Source organism: Dreissena polymorpha, chromosome 6 (genome assembly GCF_020536995.1).
Source record: "Dreissena polymorpha isolate Duluth1 chromosome 6, UMN_Dpol_1.0, whole genome shotgun sequence".
NCBI classification, from domain to species: domain Eukaryota; kingdom Metazoa; phylum Mollusca; class Bivalvia; order Myida; family Dreissenidae; genus Dreissena; species Dreissena polymorpha.
The window spans coordinates 9,895,785-9,908,169 of record NC_068360.1 but is presented as its reverse complement, the minus strand read 5'-3'; the positions used below and the strand labels follow the sequence as shown (position 1 = coordinate 9,908,169).

The 12,385-nt window shown below is 38.2% G+C and overlaps 1 protein-coding gene across 1 annotated transcript in view; it reads left to right on the top strand.

The window, feature by feature from the left end:
• The first annotated feature begins 2,418 nt into the window (after positions 1-2,418).
• Positions 2,419-12,385, top strand: part of LOC127834211 (uncharacterized) — a 39,099-nt gene continuing 29,132 nt past the window's right edge. Inside the window, exon 1 of the mRNA XM_052359868.1 lies at positions 2,419-2,448. Coding sequence (XP_052215828.1) covers positions 2,419-2,448 — 30 coding nt within the window. The remainder of the gene's footprint in view (positions 2,449-12,385) is intronic.

The window sequence follows — 12,385 nt, the reverse complement described above, 5'->3', positions numbered from 1 at the left end:
ATTATGTCATCCAAGTAAATCAAGCAGATATTCCAATGAAGTCCAGCAAGAACAGATTCCATTAGCCTCTCGAAGGTCGCAGGCGCATTGCATAACCCAAATGGAACCACTTCGAACTGAAAGAGGCCTTGACGTGTTGCAAATGCCGTCTTATCCTGATCTTCGGGATCTACCTCCACTTGTCAGTAACCTGAGTTGAGGTCGAGGCTAGAGAACCAATTGGAACCAGCCAACTGATCAAGTGATTCATCAATTCTTGGAAGCGGGTATGCATCTTTTGTTGTCACGTCATTCAGCTTTCTATAATCCACGCAAAAACGAAAAGACCCGTCCTTCTTCCGAACCATAACAATGGGCTTGACCATGGACTATTCGATGGTCGTATAACACCTGTTTTCAACATTTCGTTGACCAGTTGATCTACCTCGGTTTTCATATTTTCCGGAATTCGCCTTGGCTTCTGTTTGATAGGCTGTGACTCTCCAGTAACAATTTTATGGCGAATAATTCCTGTGCGACCAATGTCATGTTCGTTTTCTGAAAACACGTGGGCATATTTTCTTAGAAGTTTTGCCGCAGCAGCAGCCTGTGTTTTGTCCAAGCCCACAATCGTTCGTTCATACAAATCTTCCAAATGTGTAGGTACTACATGACATGATGTACCCAATTTGTTTAAAGGTTTCACCTCATCAACAGGACTGAGCGTAGCAACATTTGACCCTTGATATATATTATTTACGTCTTATCTGTTATATTCATTATTCTAACGGGGACAACTTCTTTAAGTTGCTACAAACTCCTGGCAACAATGCCTTTCGAGCTGCATAACATTTTCTCGCTTGTTTCAGTCAAGTTAATATTACTGCTTGTTGCCTTTGGAACTACTTGCCCTGCAATGACCATTTCAGACTTAGGGGTTGTTCAATTCGCTCTGTTGCGACCCGAAAACATCCAATAGTTCCGGCGCAATTAAGCGTAATTCTGTCCTTTCCAATCAACATAAAATTGTTGACCACATCAAGAGAAACATGTTCTGATTTCATGAAATCAAGTCCTAGTATTGCATCACAGTCTATGTTTGATACAACTACATTGATAACAGCTTCATGATTGTGAATATTGATCAAAACCTTTGTTTTGCCTTTGACTTCGAGTGGTGCACCCGAAGCAGTGACTATTTCCTGTGTGAAATTTTCGAAACTTGTTACGTCCGTTACCAACCGCATAAAACGCGTGGAAACTATTGAAAGGGTAGCACCAGTATCCACAAGACAATTTGCAGCAACTCCATTTATCATGGCATTTACAAATAATCCAGAACTGTTTATTTCGAGATGAATTGACATTCTTGGGTGCTTTGTCCAACTTTTGGTCTAATCGTGTATGTTTGTTGTTTGGACATTTAATCCTAACATGATCCTCTTCTCCGCAATCATAACAAATCAATTTCCGTTTGTTTCTATTGGCTATAATTCTATCATCCCTCACTCTAGTGTTTTGTGTTCGTTGGTGAGCTTTCTTGAGTGTACATACTCTTCCCGTAGTCTTAGGTTCCCACGCTGTTGATGTGCGTTTTCACTATATCTTGGTCTGTTTTTCATTGCCTCTTGCTAAAGCAAATTATAGAATTTTAAGTTCCCCCATACTTTTCCGTATGTCTTGCAAATCATCACGTTATTGGACATTACTTATAAACCCCTTGTGATTCAGAAATTTTTGGTCAGCTCTTTGGAACGCCTCTAGCTCACAGCAGGTCTGATGCATCGTTGAGATTTGCGGAGTCTAGCTTGTTATACTCTTAATCTCCATATCCGAACGCCTGAGTGAATGTATAAACTGTTTTTTTGCTAACGTTTCACGTACATCTGTAGGCGCTGATGGATATGCCAGGTTCGTCAGTCGTCTTATGTCCTGAACCATTTCGGCAAGGGATTCATTTGCACGCTGACGTCTATCACGAAGTTGCGATCGGTACAGCTCTGTCTGATTAGGCGGTGCAAAACGTTATTGCAGCGCATTGGATAGTTTTGCATAGTTCTGTTGTTCCGTTGCAAGGTTTCCGAAAAACACCCTGCGCCTGTCCCCCTAAGTAAAACAGCTAAATAGAGGCCTTTTGTTTCTCTGTCCAGTTGTTAAGTTCTGCACAGCCTCAAAATGAGCTTTGTAATCAGACCAGGCGACGGATCCATCAAATGTGGCGGGTCTTGCAAATGATTTTGGCTCTGTTGAAACCGTTGTTAGTTTATCATTATGTGTCTGCAATATAGGTTTAGGTACCCCCATTCGGTCTGTTCTTTGGTCTAGCACCGGTTGTTACAAATCTATCCCATGCAAGATCTGTACCTCCTCGTGTTTCAGTAGATTCGTTTTCATAGTGGACTCTTGTCCGGTAACGGTTTTCATTGCCTGAGCTAATACATGGCGTACTGCTGGCCTGTGGCGCCGATGGTAAGTTAGGCATGGTCTCATTAAGCTTGCTCGTTTCTATGTTTCCTAACGATGCTGGTAATGAAGTCATTTCTCGCTCCAACATCTCAATTTCTAGCTGTACTTTAAAGTTTCATTTTCTTTTTTGAGAGTTTCTAACTGTTCAATGTAAGAACGCAACTCGGTATTGTCTCTAGGTTTTGCCATCGCAGCAGTTGAAACTTGTCTATGTTTCACGGAGTTCAAGTGGGTCGACACAGGTATGTGTATCTTCTTAGTTGCATCCCACCGCTGCCACCAAATTCTGTAACGTGCGCGAGCCCACTCGTTGTGTCGTATTGGTGAAACTTTAGGAGTTCGAGCTAGTGAGTTCCAGCCAATGAGTTCGAGCTAATGAGTTCCAGCCAATTAGTTCGAGCAAATGAGTTTCAGCCAATGAGTTCGAGCTAATGAGTTCAAGATTATGAGTTCCAGCTAATGAGTTCCAGCTAATGAGTTGGAGCGTTCAAGTTAGAACTCAATGAATCAACCATACAAAACAATAATTAATATATAATTAATTTTCCTTCAGCCTTCTTGGACTATCCGATTTAAACAAATAATTGTAACAAGAAATCTAAAAGATATTTTCCTCAGGTCTACTTTGACCACTTGATTAGATATTCACGACCATACTTGCAAACATACTTTCAAACATCGACTAGCTGTATCCACTTACATAAGATAAACCTTGTGTGTCAACGTACACACGAACTATTAACTGCAAAAGGCCTCAACTCTACATACGAGAGCCTTTCAGTATTGCTATCCCTAATTTCACTGGCCGTTCTCCGAACTACAACCCGGAATCAATAATGTCTACTTTTCACCAACCCCAGATAGCTATGCTTTCATGGAGTGTGGTTATTGTTATTAATGACTCTCAAAGTTCCAGCCAATTGAACGCCAGTAAGTTGAAGCTTAACCCAGGGGTTTCCTGAACTCCGTTATCACCATGATTCCTAGGAGAGTTCCAACTCCTAGCTCCACAACTTACATATACGATCTGTATTTGCCTTATATTAATTGCAGCTGGTCGACTGTCACTCACATGCTGATTTATTCTGACCAAAAATTGAAATCAAACTAACTAAAAACTGAGCGGTTACCGGTATTTATACCCTATTCGGTGTGCGATCGACTGGAACATATTCTGATTGGTTGCCCGCTATCCTAACAATTTGATAAGCGTCTAGAGCTACGTTATGTTTAATGAGCGTCTACCGATCACAACAAAAATACAGTAATATCATGCATTATATTGAATGCTCTACTCTAAAACAAATTATTAATATCAATTTATGTGTTTTGAAGATGAACTAAATTCAGATAAGCCCAATTATATATCAATTATACTTACATTAATTACAGTCGAGTTTCCAGCAACTTTTGTAGAAATGAAATAATTAAAACAAAGGGACACAACTTCTGCAAGCGAGGGTTACGGTCTACCAAATTTCGTCACAATAAGAACAAAAATAGTGTGAGGAAAATACAGTATAAACTTAAGTGAAGATGCAATTTAAAACTGTGCAGTTCCCTGAGTTTTTAAGCTAAGCTGATAGCGTTATATTGTACGTACAGTTTTGTACAACAATATTAGAGAAATCTTTATTGTACATTTACTTCAAATTTATATAATGTAACTCTCACATCACGAGTTTATCATATTAATTTTGTACCACGCAATGCACTTAAAATACAGGATTAACACGTATGTCATGGAAATAACACTGCCGAGAAAATACTGTAGATGGCCATTTTAAAATACGAGAACAGTTTGTGTGTTTTAATCCTATAGATCTAGCAATTTAGTAAGCGTTAGAAATAATAGTAATTAAGTAAATATAAAGACGATATCTTTAAACCACATTTATTTTTAATCGGATCAGATATCCTGTGTGTTTAATCCAATAACAATTTAAATTAAAGTTCATTCAATTATAAGCTGCGTCGGGTTATTAATGGAAGGACTGGCGTGACACCAGCCAGCATGCCGGATAGACTTTACGCAAAATCTGCAAACGAGTGGTCAGACGCTACATTATGATTCTTTTCTGGATCCGTCTGGTGGTCGTACACTTCCTTGCCATTATTTCTGGTCCAATGCGGCTTGTGGGTCTTGTTCGAGAATTCGACTCACTTCGTGTTCCGGTAAAGTTCCGAGCGCAGTAGGTAACCCATGATGTCACCGCCGTGATAAGTGTGCGGTATTGCGAAATGCCAAGTGTTTCCATGCCGCTTTTGCGTTTTGGACCAGCGGCATTAAGCTCTCACCCTCCGTGCACGCGAGGACGTTCTGGGAATTCTCAGAACAAACAGGAATCGGCGGTAAATCGGCAGCGTCCACAAGCGTCGTGAACAGGTCCACGAATTCAACCACGCGTTCGGTAATAATTCCGTTTTCGGTGAGGCCTGTAATCCTAATCATATCCGTATCATCGGCTCATGCGTGGCTACTTTAAAATTCGTATGCTTCGTTCAGATGCAATGTTCTCCAGATGGTATCCGTGATCGCCGAGCAGAGACACTACAGTGTTATTCGAATGCCCTAATCTTTCCAGTTTATTTAAAACGACGCTGACTAACGAATCGACCCACGATACCGCTAAATAATACGCTGTCCTTATATCACGAACGTTACTATCCGGCATTGTCTCATTGACTAGCCCGTCCACGGAATCGGGTCAGCCTTAAATCCAGAGTGGAATATTTTCTCAATACCGGCTGTTATTATCCCGTGGTTGTGGAAGTACTGTGGTATCGTCATGAACGTCCAACTCACATCTTGCCAGTACGTTTCCATGTCGTAAACGTGTGTTCGTTTGCGTTCGTCGTGACGTCAGGAAAGACGTCCGACTCGGGCTACATATGCTTGCTGTACGTACGTCTTTTTCAGAAGCAGGCTTTTACGCACCAGAGCGTCGATATTCTGCGAGTGTATCTGAGGGTCATCACATGACGGAAAGTCTCTACCTCGATAAGATCATAAAACCGGTCTCAGATCGTCAATCGCAATAAGAAAGCACGTGTTTTTTGGTTGAGTTTGCGTAGCGGCGCATGTTTCGTAAACCAATAAAGTGAATAACCATAAACCCAATATGACATTCATCGTGCATTGGTCTTATTATAATAGTATTAAAGAATTTGACATATGTACCATTATTACCACATGTACCGTTTTCTGGGCATGTGCCCACTGATTTCCCGCCCTACACAGTGCAAAAATCACGAAATGTAAACAAATGTAGGTTCGGTATTTTGAATATTTTTGGTATATGCACCACCGTAGTGATCTAGAGTCAAAATCTATGTCACAATTAGATCAGCGAATGCCACAGCTTGTTTTGTACTGTAAACAGACCGAATTGGTATCTTCGAACAGTGGTGCCTTGGTTATACAATTGCTTTACGCAGAACTCACCCTATCATAGACAGAAATAGTATAAGTTCGTTGTTTTGTGTTCATGTACACGAATTTATGGCGAGCTTATTATTTAGGTCAAACAAACGGCACGTTGCGGTCCGTGCATTTGTACCAACGTCGTTAAATTGCGACCAACTGATTATGTCAGGACTGTAACTTTATTGGTACCAGTCAAGATGCTAAAGGTTTGGTGAATTCACGAAACTTGTAAGACTCGAACTGGTGTCAATCAAAGTTAATTTTTAGTCCAAATGTTATCTTTGCTATATAGGGTAAAAACTATGCAAACATAACAATTATTTGGCCACATGTACTCAGCTGAGCGGCGCTTGTGGGACCATCATGGTTCTTGTGTTATATTTACTTGATCACTGAGAGAATAATGTGTGTCGTGGGCAATAGCAGCATCCCTAGCACAAAAAGGTCGAGGCCAAGTAAAGTTCACAATACAGCTGGTCAGAACCTTATTTATTGTATGCAATTTTAAACACTGCATTCATTGAAAAGGTGATTATAAATGCATTCAAACCTCTTAATCACAGACACAGCAGATACGCACATGGCTAAGCTCATGGCACACGACTCAGTGACATCGCTGCGCTTTACCCATTTAAGCCTAGTGGACTCTTCCATCCTTCTTAATTGGATCAATGTATTTCCAAAATAAGGGATGTCTAGTATACATATTTCTATATTTAGAATACTTTTTACAGAAATTCCTATATTTCTATATTTAGAATATTTCTTACAAAAATTCCTTTAAGCAAACAGCGCAAACAGCGTAGACCCAGATCAGACGCCGCATGATGCGGCGTCTCATCAGGGTCTACGCTGTTTGCCAAGGCCTTTTTTTCTAGACGCTAGGCACAAATGGGTTAAAAACTATGTCTTTCTCATCTACACTTCATGTTGATGACATGTTTCGAGTTTACATTCAATCGCTTAGAAATGTAGATATATTTAATATTTCGCTCAACACATGTATAACATTTGATGTTTCCGCAATTGCAAACGTAAGTGGGCCCATAACTAAGAAACGCGTTGATATTTCACATTCAAAAAAATATCACTTGAGGTGCGATTTGCGTCGATAACTTCACTGTACCCCACTTTTTGTAAACAACAGCAATTGGCAAGTTGATTATGGACTTTTTTCATGGTACGACTGTATAATTTTTCAATTCATGAGGTTTTAAGTCAGAATGTCCTGAGTATTAATGTCTATACTTAGACAATAACACACGGCACAGCTCGGCCGGGCGTCTATAATCGGCCCGCTGCCGACATAATGACCCGAGGGCCTTTGGCCCGAGATCCATTATAAGGCTAGGGTCGATTTAAGACGCCCGGTCCATCTCTGCCGTGTAGAATCGTTTATATCACATATCATACTATTTGGGTCCTTCACTAAAATTTAAAACCTATACTCTCTGGATTTTATGACAACAATTCGGAGGTGGATTGTTTTTATTAAACAGTTAAATATTCTTTAAGCATCGAACGATTCCAAAACGTATTTCGGATTTTGTGTTTGGCATGCATAATTGGGAGCTTCGATGGAAAATAATTTATAATAATCGCTTCGAATTAACGTTTTTCTGGTGACAGTGTCAAGCATTTGATGCAATCGTTTAAAAAAGTGTGATTTAAAATCAAAGTCGATAAACGGATGGAATAACAGGAAATGGAAATACAAATATTTGTTATTTTATTATTTTAAGAACCGGATTTTAGTTTTCATCGAGGTATGTGTGTCTTTTTCTATAAATTTTGCTGTTTCACAGTGTTTGACGAATCTTGTTAAAACAAAAATAGACGCATCAATTTAGATCTAATGTACAGATGAGTTTCAGTTTCAATCGATATTGTGTGCTACGTGTCATTATAATTATGTTGGATTCTTACGTTGAGTTGTGGCTTAATTTTATTGATCACCGTTGGCTAAGACTGACTGTGGACGCCATTTTGTTAAGTATGAGCCGCGCAATTCCATTTAGCGGGATCATATGGTGCTTGTATTCAGTGGAATTGTTCACTTTTTGATAAAAGCAACAAACTTGGCACATTTGTAGATAAAAGTATTTTATTCAATTTTAGCTATGGACCCAACTCCAATTTTCAAGATGGCCGCCATTTTCAAGATGGCCGCCAAGATGGCCGCCAAAATTTAGGAAATTACATGTTACTACCATTTTTGATTAAAATATTCTGTTTTTGGCATTAAAATTAGCTGTTTTTTGTAATACGTTAATTAAAATATGTTTCTACATGAAACAAATGGATTAAATATTGCATATTAGTCAAAATGGCTTCCAAAATGGCCGCCTAAAGTACCAAAAATAGGATTTTCCTACTCAAATCTATAATTTCAATATTCATTGAACGTATGTTATATAAGCAAGTGTTTTTCTTTTTTGTATTTACAGATACCTTCATTTGTATAATATTCTCAACATATTGCTTCAGTCCTTAAATAAAGAAATAATTGCATTCAACGAGTTCACACTTCCAGACCTTAAAGCTGCCTTAAAATCTAACCGCGGTCACATCCTCCACCACATAGGGTGCTTGTATTCAGTGGAATTGTTCACTTTTTCATAAAGCGACACACTTTGCTCTTTGGTAGTTTAAAGTATTTAAGACAAAATAGGCTATGGACCCAATTCATATTTTTCAAAATCGCCGCCATTTTCAAAATGGCCGCCAACCTATCAGAACAAGAGGGCCAAGATGGCCCTAGTTCGCTCACCTGAGAGGAGTCGGTTCATTCAATCTTTACCAAATGTCAAACTTGACCTAGATATTGTCCAGACAAACATCCTGGTTAAGTTTCATCATTATTGAACCAAAACTCTGGCGTATGGATTGTTATTGTTTTTGTAAGATTTGACCTGGTTACCTATACTTTGAGTTGACCCCCCTTACCAAACATCAAATTTAATTGCGTACACAAACAAATATTATGACCAAGATTCATAAAATCTGAAACAAAATTGTGACCTCTAGAGTATTTACAAGGATTTTGTACAATATAATGAAAATTTGGACAATCTAAGGGCAATAATTATGGCATTATTATGAGATTTTGCTAATCATCAAACTTGACCGAGATCTTTCAGCAACTTTGATAAAGATGTGAATGCTAGAGTGTTTACAAACCAATTGTGGACGGACGGACGGCGGACAAAGACCAATCCTAAAACCTCACCAAAGCAATCAGGTGCGCTAAAGAGTGTTTCACCGATCTGAGCAATTTTCCAACTTGTCATAGAAATAAATAAAACCAATGTATTGACTACGTTTCACGATGATTAGGCAAAACATGTGACTTCTATAATGTTCGATCAGAAGGTTTCTCTCTAGTCACAAAAGGAAAACTGCCCCACTTGAGAATATTATACAAATGAAGGTATCTGTAAAGACAAAAAAAGAAAAACACTTGCTTACATAACATACGTTCAATCAGTATTGAAATTATAGATTTGATTAGGAAAATCCTATATTTTGTACTTTAGGCGGCTATTTTGGAAGCCATTTTGACTTATATGCAATATTCGATTAATTTTTTTTTTTATGTAGAAACATATTTTAATTATTTAAAAACATAAAACAGCTAAATTCAATGCCGAAAACAGAGTATTTTAATCAAATATGGCAATAACATGTAATTTCCTAAATTTTGGCGGCAATCTTGGCGGCCATCTTGAAAATGACGGCCATCTTGAAAATTGGAGATGGGTCCATAGCTTAAATTGAATAAAATACTTAAATCTACAAATGTGCCAAGTTTGTTGCTTTTATCAAAAAGTGAACAATCATTTCACCATATGACCCCACTAATTCTTTTCTGATATGAAAAATCGGCCCGGCTAAGCGGGCTGATATAATTTATATTGGCCCGCTAGATACGAATAACGGTCTGCTCGTGACGTCATTTTGTTACTATTAATAGTAACGATATGTGATATTGAATTATTCTATACCTTCATCATTTATCATACCTTCAATTTTGTTCAAGCGAAAAAGCCACATTGTAAGTTTATTTCCCGCAGACAACTTCTGTGTAAAGTAAGTAATATTTTAAGAAGACCAGAACCATCCCGCAGTATGTTCACATTGTCGTTCTGACATCTCGCCGGGTTGCAAGTAGGTCAATCCAAGGCCGTTTAAAAACATTGCTATCGGGCCAATTTACTCATTTAAATCGGCGCTATGACGGGCCGAGATTTTAAGTCTCTGGATAACTACGGTGGGACGACAATATTTCGATGTCGCTCCACCGCGCCGTTTTTCGTGTTCAATTTCGGGTCGTTTATTTCGTATTGAAATTCGGTTTATATCTCGAGTTTACTTTACTCCCGCGAATTGAAGCTGTATTTAAGTCTACCCGCTAAGAAATTTCCCAGCCGATATCGGGCCGATATATTATTTTATTTCGGCGCAATGACGGGCCTAGTGTCTCACTATAATTGTGGTAGAACCACGGCTTCGACCCGAATTTGAACTCGAAAAACGACGCGGTGGACCGACATCGAACTATTGCCTCTGTAACACTGAGTTAAGAAATCTATGGAAGGGTATTTAGGAAAAATTACATCTTTCTTTATGACTGTGTCATGATTCTTGATGGTACTTTCAATTTGTATGTAGACACCTTTTCAGGCTTGATGACGCTTACATCTTGCCTGATGACCAATGTCTATTTACATTCTGCTTAATGGTATAATGCGTGTACAGATGCAACATTCTTGTTCGTAAATTGCATGCTGGGTATGTGTATGTTGGTTTGTGCAGAGAGACTTGTGCAATATGCGCAGTGCATAATGGAATCAAATATTGATGCGTTGAATAAATTAACGAAATGGCAAGGTGTGAGTTTCACCCAAGCACAAAGCAACATACAATCATGCGTGACACACTGATGTAAATTGACAGTCGTTCCGATATGCTATGGACGACTACGGAAATTTACGGCGTATAACGGAAATTGTATGTTATAGCAGAAGTTGCGCCCCTTTGTGTGATATTTGCTACTGAATCGAAATTAACCGCGTGTTTGTAGACGTAACTTTTTTTGTTAATGACTAACCATAATTTTGTACAGTAATTTACCTTCAATAACCAAAGAAACTCTATGGATATATTTCAATATATGCTACTAATGCATGTATGCAGAGCTCCAGATAAGACACTTAAAGTCGTAAAAAAATGAATTAAATTTAGTAAAAAAAAGTAGACTTAAATTCTGTGCGTACGGTTACACATTGGACAAATAAAATAAGAATTCAAAATGTGTGATCATGCATAAAACTCAATATCAATGCATATAATGTAAACATTTCATCAATGAGTTCCCACTCGTCTAGGCCCTCATTACAATTATGAAATCAACAGCTCTTTAACGTTATTATGAATAACAGACCATCTTTAAAACAGTCGAAAAGCCAAACGTTTTCAATTATCTGGTCCTTTTATCGCAAAAAGTCTGCTGTAACCCGGCAATTGTCATGAGCTCTTCTTAGACTATACACCTAAATGCTGAAGTGCCAACAAGTACACTTACCTGAAAAAAAGGAATTAATAATAGACTTTTAGGCTGGATATTTTTATAGAGTGTAAACCAAGATTTTGCTGAAAAAGTTATCTGGAACTCTGCATGTATGTTGAGAAGAAATCCATTACACACTTTCAAATTTACTAGAGTACACTTATATTGCACCACATAAAATGCTATAAAACTATAATAAGTGCACATATAAACTTTATTATAGATGGGTAGGTATTTCGTGTCAATCTCTTTCACATATGAAAGAGCTGTTGGTCATGCTGCTTAAAGTACATATATATGCAAGACATAAGTTAGATTAAGCAAAATGAAACACTAGGTACTGGCCAAGATTCATAGGAGTCAAATATATACGAGCAGTAAGAGCGTAATCGTGCGCAGCGAGACTTGCTCATGTAGAATTAAACCTCTCATTGCTTTCTTTCTACATAATTTTATGTCTCCGATCTAATATGCAATATGCCCGGTATTTTTTTAATGTGGATTAATGCTCCGTTTTAGATCCATAATTAATGAACGCCTCAATATTTTCAAAAATTAACACCGGATTAATGTTCACCGACATTTTTTCATACATATTGGATATAAATATTACAGAGCTTGACAAAAAAATACATTAAGCCCTGTTCTCCCGGCACCCGCGCTGGACATACACCTTTAAAAAACGCTACACCAATTCCAGTACTTACGCACTTAATTGATTGTAAACAATGATGGTTGAAATCCGTGCGTGGGAATTTTTCTGGTAACCAAGAGCGACGTCAACGTTTATGACAGACCTGTTTATATTAATTTGTTTTATTTATTTTTTCCAAATTGATTGAAAATTATGTTCCATGATATTTTAAAAGTAGAAGTAGTTGTTTTTTCAACGAGGGGTACAATAGTTGTACTAGACACGAGTACTTGTAACTTTCAGGCTTCAC